Raw genomic sequence first — 17,874 nt, 5'->3', positions numbered from 1 at the left:
GACAGCCAAAACAAATTGCACCCATCTATTCATCTCTGGATTTTCTTTGATTGCATTACTGTATTCAGTAGGGAGATGGGCAAACATGGCAGTAGGTTAGGTGAGGTGACAGTTATTTCATAGCTTTCATGGTGTTGCAAACAAATTGAAGTGATTAAAAACACATCAACTTGGGCCTATATTTTTGCTGGCTTTACCTATATGTTTACCTGGCAACACCTGAAGAGATAACTAATACCTGAAAATGATCAACGTGCCTGCATTATTACTGGGCTTTGTTGAGGACTCTAAACAGCTTTGTTTCCGGGGACAATGAAGCTGGCAGAGATCTATGTGCATCTCCCACTCTATTGCTCAACTTTGCAATCACACTAAATGCAAGTCGGACAAATAGATCACAGGTGTCCAGTTGTGATTTGTGCCCCATGGGATTTATGGACACCCTCCGGCCAATCTCAACTGAGTACGATCTGAGAAAATTGTATGACTAGCAAGCTGACATATGTTAACTAGATGCTGCATCTGTAGTCAGCTTCTGTGTTTATGTAAGCTAATTTAAGGTAAGGGAAGATTGATGTAGTGCAAAGAGAGAAAGGCGAAAGACCCAGGGAGTAGGAACATAATGGAGGGAAAGAGGGAGAGAAGACAGGTAACAGCTTTTAGCTCATGATCTAAAGCTTGTGCTGACAGCAAGCAGCAGAAGCCGTGACACTGCATTTGCAGACACATTTTGGTCAATACAGTTGCGTGGCATAGTGGTAGTAGAGCAAATACTTTATTTCCATGTCCTTTTAATTAGGAGCAGGGTATTATTTTTTTATTGCATATTTCCATTTTACAATTTGTATGAAATTGGTGTGTTTGTAAAAACATTTTTAAAAAGACAAACTATCGACAAAGTATACTATTCTTCACACCAGTCAGGGAGGAAAAGGGGAGTATCTATCCTAATACATAGACAAATCAATTTCACACCAACATTAATATATAAAGACAATGAGGGGAGATATATTTTGGAAAATGGATTAATTGATGGTACTGAATTATCCTTTATAAATGTATATGCACTGAATGAAGATGAAATGGTACTGAAGTATCCTTTATAAATGTATATGCACTGAATGAAGATGAACCTGGATTTATCAAAACAATCTTCAACAATATAAAACAGTATAGCTCTGGACTTTTATTGATGGGAGGGGATTTAAACTGTGTTTTGTCACAACGCATGGATAAGCAACCCATATCGGAAGCTCCCCTCCCCAAAATGAGCAAAATGCTTAAACACCAAACTCTTGAAGTGGGCCTTGTGGATATCTGGAGAACTAAATTTCCAAGAAACAGGGACTTTACATACTATTTACGTAGACATGCATCCTGTTCTAGGATTGATTACTTTTCCACCCCTAAGTCAGAGCTGCATAGAGTAGTGGACATAGAAATATTACCCATTACATCTCTGACCATTCACCTGTTGTCTTTGTGGGATGTAGGTCATAGACCAACCTCACAACAATGGAGACTTAATGTGTCCTTCCTTAATGATAAAGAATTTACCACCTTTATCACAACATAGCTTAATAACTATTTAGATACTAACACCTCACCAGAAACATCACCTCTTATATTGTGGGACTGCGCTAAAGCATACCTCGGGGGTTGCATCATTTCATTTACATGTGCTAAGAAAAGGAAAAAGGATGCCAAACAGACAGAACTGGAGGATAAAATAAGGAATTTAGAAAAACAACATAAACAAACCGCCTCACCTAGTCTTATTAGAACTCTTAATGCAACCCGTAGAGAACTTAACAGCTTGTTATCAGAGAAGATTGAGGGAAGCTTAAGATTCACTAACCAGCAATATTATGAAAATGGTAACAAAGCAAGTAGATTATTGTCATTTGGATTGAAAAAACAGCAATCATCTAACATAGTGCATAGAATAAAATCCTAGAACTCCAAATTCTACTCTAAACCAGATGAGATAGCAGAATCTTTTGCAGAGTTTTACAAATCCCTATATAATAACTCAGACACTTGCACTGAGGATACACAACTTGAAACATTTCTAAAAGACATAAAATTGACAGAATTAACAGAATTGATGGCTAAGGAATTAGATGAACTAATTGAGGTAAGGGAAATTAAGCAGGTGATCTCCACTCTGAAAAATAATAAAAGTCCAGGACCACATGGATGTATTAATGAGTTTTACAGAACCTTTTAAAGACATGTTATCTGCCTTGTTATTAAAAGTGTACCATCATGCATTTGAGTTAAAAGTTATGGCCCCCTCCTGGAGAGAAGCAATCATAGTGGTAATACATAAAGAAGGTAAAGCCCCTACTGAATACCAATCCTATAGGCCAATATCACTAATGAATGGAGACTTGCACATTTTAACAGCAATTTTGGCTAGACAGGTCAGTAAAATGATCACCCAAATCATCCATCCTGATCAGACTGGTTTTAAGACATAGTATCTTCCTAACAGGAAGATAGTATCTTCCTGTTAGGAAGATACTATGGAGATAATATCAGAAGATTAATTAACATAATGTCCCATCAAAAAGATGAGGAAAAGAAGCGATAACCATATCATTAGATGCCCAAAAGGCCTTTGATCGTGTGTCATGGCAATACTTATTTCAAACATTAAAACGGTTTAAATTTGGCCCTAACTTCATAAACTGGATACGAACACTTTATTCAGAACCACAAGCTGCTGTCAAAGTTAATGGGTATAGATCAGAGAGATTTATATTGGAATGCGGATGTAGACAGGGCTGCTCTTTTTCGCCCCTCCTGTTTGCCATTAGCATTGAACCACTAGCACAGCTCATTAGAGATGAGGAATTGAAATAAATAAAGGAGACCATAAATTATCCCTTTATGCAGATGATGTGCTACTACATATATTTAACAGAACCAACAACAACAATACCACACCTAAAGAAACTTATTTCTGACTATGGATATTATTCAGGATACAAAATCAATGTGGGAAAAACAGAAGTCATGCCTATTAATGGCAGAACACCACAAAGTATAAAACTCCAGAGTGGGTTTAAATGGTCGAAAGAATAGAATAGAATAGAATAGAACTTTATTTGTCATTGTACAAGTACAATGAAATTTAAAAGTGCAGTTCTTATCAGTGCAAAGATCAGTATAAAAAGAATTAAAAACATAAAACACACAAACACATTCATTTCTACATTCTACTGGACAACAACATATTGCACAAAAAGTCAGGAATCAAGACATAGCAGCATTTAGTGCGGTTATGGCTCAGGGATAGAAGCTGTTCTTTAGTCTGTTTGTCTGAGCTCTTACTGTCCTGTAACGTCTGCCCGAGGGCAGCAGTTCAAACAGATGGTGTCCTGGGTGGGATGGGTCATTAAGGATGCCATGGGCTTTTTTGAGGCAGTGTGAACTGTATAGGTCTTCCAGGGAGGGGAGTGGGCATCCAATAATCGTCTGGGCGGTGGTGATGACCCTCTGGAGTGCTTTCTTCTCTGCTACTGTGCAACTGGCAAACCAGACAGAGATGCAGTAGGTCAGTATGCTCTCTATGGAGCAGCAGTAGAAGGACACAAGCAGTGAGGTGGTAAGGTGGTTCTTCCTGAGGATCCTCAGGAAGTAGAGTCTCTGCTGTGCCTTCTTAACCAGCGCTGTGGTGTTAATGCTCCAGGTCAGGCCCTCCTCTATGTGTATGCCCAGAAACCAGAAGTCTGAAACACTCTTCACACAGTCCCCACCACACAGTCCCCACTGATGAAAAGGGGATGATTGTCCGTTTGTTGCTCCTGTAGTCTATAATCAGCTCCTTTGTCTTGGAGGTGTTGAGGATCAGGTTATTTTCCCTGCACCACACAGACAGCCACTCCACATCCTCCTGGTATGCAGACTCACCCCCCACCAGATATGAGCCCCACCACCGTAGTGTCGTCTGCAAACTTGACGATGGTGTTCCTGGAGTGAGCGGGGGTGCAGTCGTGTGTGTACAGGGTGTAAAGTAGGGGACTCAGCACACAGCCCTGTGGGGAGCCGGTGCTGAGGCTGAGGGCTGAGGAGATGTGGGGGCCTACTCTGACCCTCTGTGGGTGCTCAGACAGGAAGCCCTTAATCCAGAGGCAGATGGAATAAGCAAGGCCCAGTTCTGTCAGTTTGGTCACCAGTCAGGGAGGGGAGGATGGTGTTGAATGCAGAGCTGAAGTCCACAAAGAGCAGCCTGGCATAGCTCCCCTGCTGCTCTAGGTGGGTCAGGGCAGTGTGGAGAGATGTAGCTATAATGTCTTCTGTGTACCTATTTGCTTTGTAGGTAAACTGGTGTGTGCAAAGTGGGTGGGAGGCTTGAGATGATGTGACTCTGAACCAGTTTCTCAAAGCACTTCATTATGACGGGTGTGAGTGCCACAGGTCGGTAGTCGTACAGGCTGCTGACAGTGGACATTTTTGGCAGTGGGACTATGGTGGATGACTTCAGACAGGGTGGGATGGTGGACTAGGATAGGGACTGGTTGAAGATCTTGGTGAAGACCCCTGCCAGTTGGTCCGCACATTCCTTCAGCACCTGTCCAGGGATGCCATCAGGACCCACAGCCTTCCTCGGGTTCACCGCCCTCAGTCTGCGACTCTCCTCATGCTCCTCCACTGTGAGGATGAGGCTGCTGTAGACTGGTGAATGGAACGTGGTGTCACCATCAGCAGCTGTGAGGTTGCTGGATTTGTAGCTGGTGATGTGCTGAACCCCCTGCCACACCTGCCTTGTGTTGTTGCTGCTGGAAGTGGTCCTCAATTTTATTTTTGTAAGCTGCCTTGGCCTCTCTGATGCCTCTTTTCAAGTTGGCTCTGGCAACACTGTATTGTGCCCCATCACCAGACCTGGGAGCAGTGTTCCTGTCCCTCAGCAGGCTCTGGACCTCTTTTGTCATCCACGGCTTCTGGTTGGAATAAACCCGGATTTGCTTGTCCACGGTAACAGTGTCCATGCAGTTCTTTATATAGCACAGGACAGTTGTGGTATACTACCTCCAGGTCCTGATGTTCAAAAATATCCAAGTTAGTTCTTTCAAAGCACCTTCACGTTCAGGCACCTTCAGGCCATGTTTTAACAATCTTAGTTGTGGTAAGAGCACTTTTCCTGAGGGGGGTGTATGCCAGGATTAGGAGCAGGGACACATGGTCAGACTGGCCCAGGTGTGGTAGTGGTTTAGCCCTGTAGCCCTGTTTGATGTTGGAGTAGACCTTGTCCAGTGTATTTGCTCCCCTAATAGCACACTTAATGTGCTGATGGAATTTAGGGAGCGCTGCTTTTAAATCAGCATGGTTAAAGTCCCCCACTATGATGTGAACAGCCTCAGGATACATGCTCTGGTTGTTGCTAATGGTGTTATGTAAATGTCCAAGAGCCGAGCAAGCATTAGCATCTGGTGGAATATACACAGCAGTTATCATGACCACAGTAAACTCCCGGGGAAGATATATGGGCCTGCATTTAACAGTTACGTACTCCAGGTCCGGGAAGCAGTAGCTGTCTACAGTCTTTGTGTTGGTACACCAGTTGTTGTTCACATAGACGAATAGCCCCCCTCCTTTGGTCTTACCAGAGTCTCTGGCCCTGATAGAGATAGTTGATAGTATTAAGTATCTGGGTATATACATCCCCAATTCTGTACAAAACCTTTATGATGCCAATTATAAGTAAATAATCCGGTGTATTAGTAATTATTTAAACCAATGGTCTATACTCCCTCTGTCCCTGCTAGGCCATATTGAAAGCATACGTATGAATGTTTTGCCGTGCTGCTTTATTTATTTCAGATGTTACCTACTGAAGTCCCAAAATCTACTTCTGATAATCTGGATAAATTGATTTCTCAGTTCATATGGCAAAGAACTTGCACAAGAATTATGCTTAAAACATTACAGTTATCTAAGCCAGATGGGGGCTTAAACTTCCTAACTTAAGATGTTACTTTTGGGCCGCACACATGAAGCCCTTACTAATGTGGATCAAGGATAGTACATATATACATGCTGGCTTAATATTGAAAAAAAGAAAGCATGTGTTCAGAGCCTCAGCACATTCTACCATTTTTGGATGCCCCTATGAAAGAAATGGGACAATGGACTGCAATTACCTTAAAAATATGGAAAGAATTACAATCAGCATATGGACTACCTAAAACAATCTCGCCACTAACAAGCATTGTATATATGAAGACCTTTGTGCCTAACAATTTAGATATAAGGTTTAAAAAATGGTCAGAACATGGCTTACTGAAATTGCACCGATATTGAACAAGGGCAATCTTAATACATTTGAAAAGTTAGAAAATGAATTCAATCTTCCTAGAGCAGACTTCTTCAGATATTTGCAACTAAGACACTTCCTTACTACACACAAAGAATGGGAAAAACTCATAAAATCTACCCCAATAGCAAATTATCTCGTTGAATTGCAAACGGGAGATGGAGAGAGGAGAATAATTTGTAAACTTTATCAATTCTTTTTGTCTATCAACAAAGATAGCTCTTTAAATATAAAGCAGAGATGGGAATCAGAATTAAACATGGGTATAACACAGGATAACTAGAAGGAAATATGCACAGAAACAAACCTAGTGACAAATTCAAACACATGGAGGGAATTTAAATGGATAGTAATCACTAGATATTTTCGAATGCCAGAGACAGTGTCAAATATGGGTCCAACACACACCAGTTCATGTTGGAAAAACTGTGGAGCACAAACTGGAAATTGTACTCACATATTTTGGTTATGCCCTAAGATACATGTCTTTTGGAAAGAGGTATTTGATGCTCTTAAAGAAGTGTTCCAGCAGAATGTCCCACAAGATCCTATGGTGGCACTACTGGGAGTAATATCTGATGGTTTAGAGGGTATGTCTAAGAAATATCTCCTAGGAATACTACTTACAGCAGCCCTGAAGTGTATTACGATTAAATGGATGAAACCAGACCCCTCCACATACAAGTTATGGATACAAAAGGTCTGGGATGTCTACCATAAGGAGCAAATAACATATTTATTAAGGCTCCAAAAATGTATATTTACTAAGCAATTTTTTATTCTCTTCTCTCACTTTCCACTTTCATTTGTTGTTTCTCTGTTTATAACATATCCCTTGTTTATGTGGCTATTAATTTACTTTGGAGTGGATCATTTTCGTTGTTCGTCTACTTAATATTTGAAAGTCAATGTGAAGAATGTATAGATACAGCTGGAAAAGGAAATGTGTCATTGTATGAAAATATATTGTAATAGTGTTTAGAACTAAATACAAATTAAGTTAAAAAAAAGACAAACTGTGATGGATGCCCTGTGATGGCCTGTCGGCCTGTCCAGGGTGTCTCCCCGCCTGCCGCCCAATGACTGCTGAAATAGGCTCCAGCATCCCCACGACCCTGAGACCAGGATAAGCAGTTCGGCTAATGGATGTAAAAAGACAAACTATCATAATACTAGCATATGCTCTGTGTAACTATAGCACCATATATGCGTTACATGCAGTACAAATATTTTGCCAGTACAGTATCACTGTTTGACTGATATGAAAACCTAGATTTGGCTTACAATTGCGGGCAGCATGAACAGCAACTTCATCAGCTATTCAAGCAAATACCTCTAATAAACAGGGGCGGCACGGTGGCGCAGTAGACAGCGCGGTCGCCTCACACCAAGAAGGTCCTGGGTTCAAACCCCAGGGTTGTCCAACCTTGGGGGTCATCCCAGGTCATCCTCTGTGTGGAGTTTGTATGTTTTCCCTGTGTCTGCATGGGTTTCCTCCAGGTGCTCCAGTTTCCTCCCACAGTCCAAAGACATGTAGGTCAGGTGAACCAGCCATACTAAATTATCCCTAGGCGTGAATGTGTCGGCCCTGTGATGGACTGACAGCTTGTCCAGGGTGTCTCCCCACCTGCCACCCAATGCTGAGATAGGCTCCAGCATCCCGCGACCCGAATTTGGATAAGAAGCTTGGATAATGGAGGGGTAGATGGTATCATTGCCATGATCAAACTACATAAACTTTGAAATGTTGTAGCTTGCACATTAAAACATTATGACAGGATTGACAGTTACTACCATTAACCCTTTCTCAAGGCTTCATTCATGCAAATAAATACAGAAGGTCATCAAGCTATCTGCTATAAATACGCTACATTCAAGAGCTTAAACAAAGCAGTTCCACCTTTTGTTCACATTTGCCAGTGTGTCTCATTTTGGAACATTTATTTTCTGGTCTGCACATACAAAATTCATATTTTATATGTGCATGAACACACAAAAAGAAGGTAGATACTTAAAATACATCAACTCAAAATATCACTATAACCCAACTTAAAAGATTTCTAAAGCCCAAAAAAAAAAAAGAAAAGGAAAAAAGTTTAGGCTGAAAGTGCAGCTTATAACACCTACCCTTTTAACACACACTATGTTTGACCTCGAAAGCTAACTTCAAATAACAAGAACAATACAGTCAGAACAAAACAAACAAAGTAACACAAATCAAAAACAACTCACACATTCTGTACCCTGTTCATCTATGCGTCTCCCGCTCCAATCATCCATCCCATATCCATCCCATGTTATTTTTAAACATTCGTTTAAACCGACTAAATGTTCTCCACATTTTAATTTCCTCACTACAGTTGTTCTGTAAATCAACTCCATTGACTGTGATACAATTTGTCCTCACAAAACATTTTTAACACACATATTCCTCTCCTTTGAAACTACCTTTAGATACTATCAGGTAATAACTGATTTTTTGCTCCGTACATGACCTGAACCCAACCAGATCTTTAAATCTAAGTGCCTTTAATTTTATAAAGATTGAGTTTGTTGTTTCTCTACAAGGGGTTTTATTTACAATTCTTATGGCTCTTCTCGAGGATGAAGATTGGCGTAGTGTTTGTTTTGTATGTATTTCCCCATATTGCCACACAGTAAGTAATATATAGAACTATAAGGGAACAGTATAAGGTCTATAATGAAGCTTCATTTAGAAGATCTTTGATTTAATATAGTATTGCATTTGACTTTACCATTTTAGCTTTGATATAAATTATATGTGGCTTCCAGCATAATTTATTATCTATTATTACTCAGAGAAATAACATTTCAGACACTCTTTCAATTTCGACATCATTTATCATGACTTTTGCATTTGAGTTAGTTTAACGATTCCCAAAGGTTATACATTTAGTTTTATTTAAATTCAGTGTTATTTTATCAAAATAAAACTAACTCTTTATCATTCTCAGTTCTTTTATCGCTGTATCAAAAAGTTTTTCCAAATTCTTACCATAATACAGGAAATGTGTATCATCTGCAAATAATACCATTTTTAATATTTTGGAAACCTTCCACATATAATGTATGTACAAAATAAACAGCAATAGTCCTAACACTGAGCCCTGGGGTATCCCACAAATAACCTTCAATAGTTGCAAATTAAAGTTATTTATAACTGTTTACCAGGTAGCTGCTTAACCAAGATCATGCTACCCCTCTAAATCCATATCTTTGTAATTTCTTTAATAATAAGTGTTAGAAAGGTTCCAAAGGGTGTGTGTGTAGCTCACCATTGATACCGCCTCCCATTGTGGGGCGGAACTTTCCTCGTTCTTCAGGAGAGCGTCGGACCTGTTTAAGGGCTGGACTGAAAACCAACATAAGGTTTACTGTAGATTACCGTAGAAGTTAAGGAAGAGTTCGATTATATTTTTCTCCTCTCCGTCGAAAGACCTGCTGTGTTCGTGTGCGTCAAGAGAAATGTAAGTTGTGCTGTTTATGTACCGGATATAACTTAGCTGCTTTGTTAGGTTTCTGTAATTAATGAGTAGTAGAAAGGCACCGAGCTAACGGTCAGCAGCTAACAGCTTTCACGTTTGTCCTTTATTGTTCTGACAGTTCTTATCAGTTGTAATGTATGTATAATGTTGCCAATGATTACTTTGCATTGTTTCATTTTCAGAACGACACATACACACACAGGCCTGCTTGTCAATAAACATCTTTGAAGATAACATGTCTGCATTCTTACCAATGCACCACAGTGATCACATACTCCCAACCAGCTACAGTTACACTCAAAGCTATCAATCCTCCACTACAATAAGTCCTGGTCAACTGTATCAAATGCTTTTTTGTTATCCAGGAATATCCCCACTGTATTTTTTTTCACCTATAGTTGTTATTTCCTCCACAAATTCCATGAATGCCGCCATCCAGCATGCTATGATTTTACATTTGCTTCACTTGCTGCACACATTATCGTGCATATTCACTGGGTCTGCAATACAGAGGGAAATAGGCAAAAGCCAAATAGAGGCTATGAGAGCCCAAAATTGAAAATAACATATGCTTCACTAAAGCTATACAGTACAAACCAGGCCAATATCTGGATATCACTTAGTCTAGAAGAAGCTGAATTCTCTTCCCTGCTGATCAGTCTTCGCCTTCACATATGTCTGGCATCCTGTTTGTCACTGAGTCCCTAAATACAAATGTGTCTTGCTGTTAGGGGTGGACGGGGGGGGGGGGGGTGGACGGGTGACAGAGAAAGACAGAAAATAGGAAGGAAAAAAGAAGAAAGCGGGAGAGAGGTGGTAAGTGACAAATGCTACTAAACAGTCAACACCAAGACTAAATGAAGTTGACAACTGACTAGGTAGGGTACATGATACTGATATGTGTTGGCATGTCAGATGACTTAGAGGGTGGATCCAGTGGGACCACTTGTATGTTACTGTGGAAAGAACGTCTACCCTCAAGACATTTGATTACGTCCCAGGTGTGGACATCTTTTATGCAAATTTCCTCTTTTGAATTATACACACACACACACACACACACACACACACACACACACACACACACACACACACACACACACACACACACACACACGGTACGTAAATATTATCCCACTGTCACAGAAAGTTGAATCAGTTCATCTGGACACAACGTTTATTGAGAGAAACATTTCATCTCTCATCTAAGTGACCTCTTCAGTCTCAACTGACTGCAGGTGTCCCCACCCTTATAAACAATACAGTGGCATAACGACCGAAACCAACAATCGGTTTCATTTGCAAATAGGGGTGACCATTAACTAGAGTTACAATGGCCATGTGTACTGTTCACAGAGGATTGGGGAGTAGTGACAATCACAGCATTGTAAGACGGTGACAGATGTCCTCTTAGCCCCCCCTTCAGTTCAGGGATGGTCATTGCCTCTTCACATAGATGGCCTCTTTGACTCCCAGAAGATCCCACCATGTACGTGTTATCAACATAATTATCACAGGAATCAGGAACACTTTGTCATTTCACTTCATGCGCTTGCGTACATGAAATGAAACGAAATGTCGTTTACCCCAGGGAAACGCAGCAGTACAACACAAAGACAAAAAACACATTCAAAAACTGCAAGAACACACATCCAAACTAACACATATAGCCAAACTAAACAAAAAATCATTGTTCAAGGGAACAAACGCCAGCCAGGATGACTGTCGGAACCGCCAGTCTGCATGGGTTAGCAGTTAGCTTAGCCCGCCCCGCTTCCACATCCTGTCAGATCGCCCTCAGCATTTCCTACTCGGGGGCAGCTCCAGGCAGGGGCCATGGTCCCCGGACCCACCGGACGAAGCAGCCCAAGCTCTCCCAGCCGATCCAGCGCCAGCTCTCCCAGCCAGACACCCTCAACACACCTCCCCGCATTCTTCACAACGACATCAAAAACACCACAGTCAATGCCAGGTGAGGCCGCAGCCAGACCGCCCTCGGTGATATCGGAGCTGCCGGTCTGCATGGGCTAGCAGTTAGCTTAGCCTGCCCTGCTCTCAGCCAATCCAACGGCAGTTCTCCCCGCCATCAAAAGAAGACAAAACTTAGACGCAGACATGGACAAAGACACTGCATTGCCGGTACCGGGTGAGGCCGCCGCAAATGTGAATTCGCGCGCCATCTTCCCACACCGGAAGCGGAAAAAGTACATATTATTGCAGCACTGTTGAAACAATTAATGCAACAAAAAGGAAAAAGATATGAAAAAAGGAGTATTTTTGTGGCCGATGACAATCATTCAGTCCAGAGAATGCCGCACGAATATGTGTAAATTCTTTGGCAAATAACTCGCTGATAACCGCCCTCCAAAATCTTCACCATGTGTGCACTTGCATCTATTCAACCACAGCAGAATAGTTACTTCTTCTGCTGGTAAGCTCTTTGGGTGATAGAGGGATTTAATTTGTTAAATTTGTTAAATTTGTTGTTTGCTGTATCAATAGCTGAATCAATTGTAATCTGTTATTGTCTGCTATTACCTACTCTATCACAATCTAGAGTGAAGAATCTTGTACGTTTTTCTTTTCATCCTGAGATTAGGGGCAGCTCTAAAAAGATATAGCATTACATGTAAACTTTGGTTAGATTTCACATGGTGCGACATTATGTACATTTCATTTGAATATGAGAAGGAGATAGTGGGAGTGGTGTGAAAATCTGCAGCTAAGGTGTGAAGAATCAAAAAGTTAAATTTTCACAATACATCTTTTATTTACTTTGATTCCATTAGATACTGCTTAATTATAGAACAGATTTGAATTTCAGAAAATTGTTTTCTCCAGCTTTTTTACCTGTTTAATAACACACACACACGCACACCTGCTCTGAGTGAAGTGCCATGCTGTGTTTATTGTTTTATCAAAATGATATAACCTCTGCTCATTTCTGTGGCTAGCAGCGTCTGTGGTCTATTGCTCATCAGGGTGTGAAATTTAAAAAGGACACTAATGCTCATGTTCTGTAATCATGAACAAGTTTGTCCACAAGTCCCGGTGTTTAGGTAGTAGTTGGCCAGCTGTTTGCATCTGGTTCAGCTAAACAGGTTATCACCAACCGCCTGCAGACAGCAGGAGGTGTCTGAGGGAGGTGGAGCAGGTGCGGCTCTTCTCCTTTATCTTTCAAAGGACGGGTAATTTGTCAGGGCAAAAATATATAAATTTTAGACATACTGAATAGGCAAGGCCAACCGGTAGGCTGCAGTAGCTTAGAGGAACAAAAAAGTCGCTGGATAAAATCCTTGGGCCAGAGGGGATAATGTGGTTTGGTGTAAAGTGAATTATTCACACCCTTGTCACCCACAAAAACCTTCGCAAAAAAACCAAAGCACTAGATAATCTGAAAAAAATGACACCTCTACAATCAGAATCCTCTTTGGTTAAGACATATTAAACAATGAATGTGATTTTTTTTCTAGCAATGAATTAATGATGTGAAAAAACTTAAATGTTCTCTATGTGATTTACAGTAACAAACTAATAAGAATGTGTGGGCCTTGAATGGTCACCATCATCTACTATTGGAGTCTGTCACATTGTCACATGTGGTGAAAGTAAAAGATAAATTCTGAGAGCCAGAAAAAAAGCTTAAAAAAAGATATACATCCAGGGAAGCCTGGTGGGCTTCAACCTCATGTTGCAGCTATATGCTTATAATATGTACAACTGAGTGATAACTATTGACGCACATGGTGTTCTTTTTTTGGGGGCGGGGGGTATCTAGGGCGTCCGGGTGGCCATTGCCTACCAACACAGGGATCGGCAGTTCGAATCCCTGTGTTACCGCCGGCTTGGTCGGGCGTCCGTACAGACACAATTGGCCGTGTCTGTGGGTGGGGAGCCGGATGTGGGTATTTTTCCTGTTCGCTGCACAAGCGCCTCCTCTGGTCGGTCGGGGTGCCTCTTCATGGGGGAGGGGGAACTGGGGGGAATAGCATACCCTCCCACGCGCTACATCCCCCTGGCGAAACCCCTCACTGTCAGGTGAAAAGAAGTGGCTGGCGACTCCACATGTATCGGAGGAGGCATGTGGCAGTCTGCAGCCCTTCCCGGATCAGCAGAGGGGGTGGAGCAGCGACCGGGACGGCTTGGAAGAGTGACGTAATTGGCCAGATACAGTATACAATTGGGGAGAAAAGGGGGGGGGGTAAAAAGAAAAGTATCTAAAAACTTTACCAGATCTATCACTAACACCGTGTGCATGACCTCTGACCCCACAGGTCAACAAAACAGAAGACAAGTCCCTGGAAGAGCGGGGACGAATCATGATCTCACTCAAGTACAACTCTCAGAAGTCCTGCTTGGTCGTGGGCATTGTGCGCTGTGCTCACCTTGCTGCTATGGACGCCAATGGCTTCTCTGATCCTTATGTTAAAACGTGAGCCTACACAAACACACACACGCTAACAAACACATTTATGCAATGCCATCAAAGGTTTATTTGCACTGTTCGGTGTCACTGGTCTTTGAAACAGCAGAAAAATCTGCTGTGTTCATGCCTCAAATGCCCTGAAAAGAAAATATATTGTATTTTTATGACATTAACATACAATAAACCAACGGTCATGCAATTTTTTTTCTACGAGCTGGAAAAGTGCAATTGTTATTCTATGTTAAGTACACTGAGAGAGCCACGAATCCAGTCAAATTCAATGAATATGCAAACCTACATGGCCAATAAACATGATTCTGATTTAATATACTGAGCCTATGCTGTCCTCAAAGTGCGTCACTATCTTGCAGAGCTAGACAGCTAGCGAACAACTAAGCATTCTCCAATAAAGACCAAGGCGTGACTTTTCTTGATTTTACTGAAGCAATGATTGTGTTGTAAAACTGAAAATAAAAACAGAAAAAAATGCATACATCATTATACATGACTTATAACATAACAGAATCCCATTAAACCGAGGATTTACATCATAACCAGCTTATGCTAGGTCTATACAGCACATGCTAACATTAGTGTAGCTTATTAGCAAAGACCACGGATTAATATCAGCATTTTGTTTAGTGCTAGGTATAATTCACAATTACCGTTTAACAACTTATAAACATGTTACTCCCAGACGAATAGTCTCCGAGGCTCTGCGTGTAAGGAACTATTTATTTAAACACGAATCACATTCACGTTCGCCAACTCGCTATGAACCGAAACGAACCCGAATGCCTCACTCATGTGTGCAACAGCACCACAAATCGCCCGCAGGTGCCAGTATAATAACAGAAATCTCAACACAACGTTACTATTTAACAGAAAGGGCATCACGGAGCCTCTAATACTTAGGCTATCTATTGTTAGTATATAACCAACAAGACATTCATTAAATTCAATATACTGTCAGAGTGTAAAATAGACAAATAGCAGTGATAACATTTTAGCGGGGAGAATGTAGACAATGATTATCCGCAACATGAATGATGCTGGGCGCAAGAGGCCATCCGGAGGGCTGCAATTTGAGCAAGCATTCTATTTATCACACCTGAACCTTTCCCCAGTCTTTCAGCTGGCTGAGCAATGAAAGTGCAATTAATTTCTGATTCCATCAAGCACACCCCGGCAACAAAAGAGTGACTTGTTTTGAAGAGTGGGGCTGGCAACAATTTCCCAACAGTTGGGGGTTGAGAAAACCTCAGGGAAGCTTGAAGGACACAGGCAGATAATAGATCGACCGACACATATGAGAAGGATTAAAAAATGTTGTCTGCCCTGTCACATCGACAAGACAGCATGGTTCCTCTTTTTTCTTGGGCCGGTGTCTAGGTAGTATCTGTCTAATGCAACAAAGTCATGGCTGCCTTCACCCATGCCTGGTGAACACTGACATGGTTTATCCATGGGTCTTTGTAAGGCATTCACAGTGTTGAAACTGCCCATAAGCATGTATAAAATACACAACAGCCGACAGGGTAGTGTTTCATAGGGCATGCCAGTAACAATTAACAGTAAATGTTCTCTTTGATGATCTGAGGATGGTAAGTGTGCTTCATTAGAAGCCTTGAGGGAGAAATGGGGGAGGGTGTATCCTTTAACAGCTGCTGAGCTGTTGCAATTAATATCAATATTACAAAATGCACAGGACTTAATGCTGCAATAAAATCTAAAATATCATTACATACATTACTGTTTTCCCACAAATTGTTGCGATTATGTTGGTTTGCCTGCGGGGGGTCATTACTGCCATGGCATGCTTACAGTTAGCTTCCTTGCATTACTTTCATTAACAACAATTGCAGCTCAATCCCTGTGCTAATATTCAGGGAAAAATAACTCACTTACTCTCTTGGGCTCTACGCTGCCTTGAGACATTGGCATCCTCAAGCAGTTATTGAGCAATCACCAAAAGGAAAGAAGGGCCGCCTACTGTTTTAACTACATAGATTGTAGTGAATGTTGCTAAAAGTACAATTTCCCCACCTATCAGAAGATTCAAAAGATTTAAACCCCCGGGAAATTATGGCTAAACACAGGACTTGATTTACACCTAGTGCGGCTCGCCTATCGCTTTCTGTAAATAGACACACACATCATCATCATCATCATTCATGTTATTACTCACAAACGACTGCCCCTAGAAAAATGTTTACATGGATTCCGAGCAAAGTTCACCATTAATGCATAGCTGTCAATACAAGTGGAAATTGATATGAGCTTGCAATATATACTTTTATATTTGCATTCTGTAAGATAAAGCGAATCTGTGACACAGGTGTGTTAGTGTCGCATTTAAAGAGCAGTGGAAAGTCATTTTGGTCAAGAGCCTTTTTGAGAGCCAGTTTGTTCACATTAGTTCATGTTAACAAATGCACACAACCGTCCAGATTGTCAGTGTCACGCCATTTTGCCTTCTGTCTGCTGAGTAACGGCGTATTAAAAGAGAAGTTAATTATGATCAGGTGCTCCTCGTTGTCAAGATGAGTCACTTCTATGTCTACTTGGCTCCAAACTAATGCCAAAACTATGCCTCGCCTGCCACAAATTTTTTTTTTCCCCCCAAAAGACAGGTTTTCTTGTCAGAGCAAAAACAAGAGATTTGTGACCTCATATGTCTCACAGTTTGTCTGCCTTCAGCCTCATTGTGCTTAGAGTTGATGCAGATCTCTGAAAAGAGAGGCAGGAAACATTGCGACCTAAGGCAAATAAAGTATGTAGATGGGCACCGTTGTCACAAAGTAGGAGTAGAGATGGGGATAAGTGTTTTATTTCAAACGCATGACTTGTGCCATATAGTAACGTTGTTCATCTCTAGTGTGCGTTTGTCAGACTGCAACAGGTTGTACATGAATCAGAGTGTAGTACCCGGAGAGGTCAAACACAGTAAAGCTGCTATGACAGGCAACCGGCAGAAGCGCCGGGCCCAGACACGGCTTGCAGAGCTACAGTCATACAGGACTCAGCAGAGGCTCGGGCAGAGTTTGAACAGCTCAGCAGCCCTCCGCAAACTCAGGTTAAATTGTGCGTCACTTAACACAGAAAAAATTAATCTTTCCTGCACCTAAAACCAACAGTAATTATTTTCTCCCCTGTACACATCCTATTACTTAATTTTATCGAGGGCCGTCTGCCCTGAACTGCTCAAGTGTGAAGGCACACTTTGCCACATCAGCGAATTGCATTTTTCATTCTGTGCTTGCATGCTATTAAGTGTTAATACATGTTTACTGTGTTATGTTTGCTAACTGAAGCACCTATCATTCCTGCAATTTTCAATTAGATGGACTTTAGGGCGGTACTACAGCACCCTCTGGGGGATAGACCACTATAACAGCTGGAAAAAAAGTGTCCCTTTTGTCTTTTTAGAGTATATAAAGTCAAGTCAAGTCAATTTTATTTGTATAGCCCAATATCACAAATTACAAATTTGCCTCACGGGGCTTTAAAGCAACGCAACATCCTGTCCTTAGACCCGCACATCGGATAAGGAACAACTCCCTAAAAAAAAAAATCTTTAACGGAGAAAAAATAGGAACAAACCTCAGGGAGAACAACAG

General features: G+C 41.3%; 1 protein-coding gene across 1 annotated transcript in view; it reads left to right on the top strand.

Annotated features, from left to right (window-relative positions):
- doc2b (double C2-like domains, beta) overlaps positions 1–17,874 on the top strand; it is a 131,143-nt gene that overhangs the window by 107,440 nt on the left and 5,829 nt on the right. The window contains exon 6 of the mRNA XM_056285263.1: positions 14,103–14,260. Coding sequence (XP_056141238.1) covers positions 14,103–14,260 — 158 coding nt within the window. The remainder of the gene's footprint in view (positions 1–14,102; positions 14,261–17,874) is intronic.

The sequence above is a fragment of the Lampris incognitus genome, chromosome 8, assembly GCF_029633865.1.
Source record: "Lampris incognitus isolate fLamInc1 chromosome 8, fLamInc1.hap2, whole genome shotgun sequence".
Classification (NCBI taxonomy): domain Eukaryota; kingdom Metazoa; phylum Chordata; class Actinopteri; order Lampriformes; family Lampridae; genus Lampris; species Lampris incognitus.
This window is presented reverse-complemented; position numbering and strand designations above follow the sequence as displayed.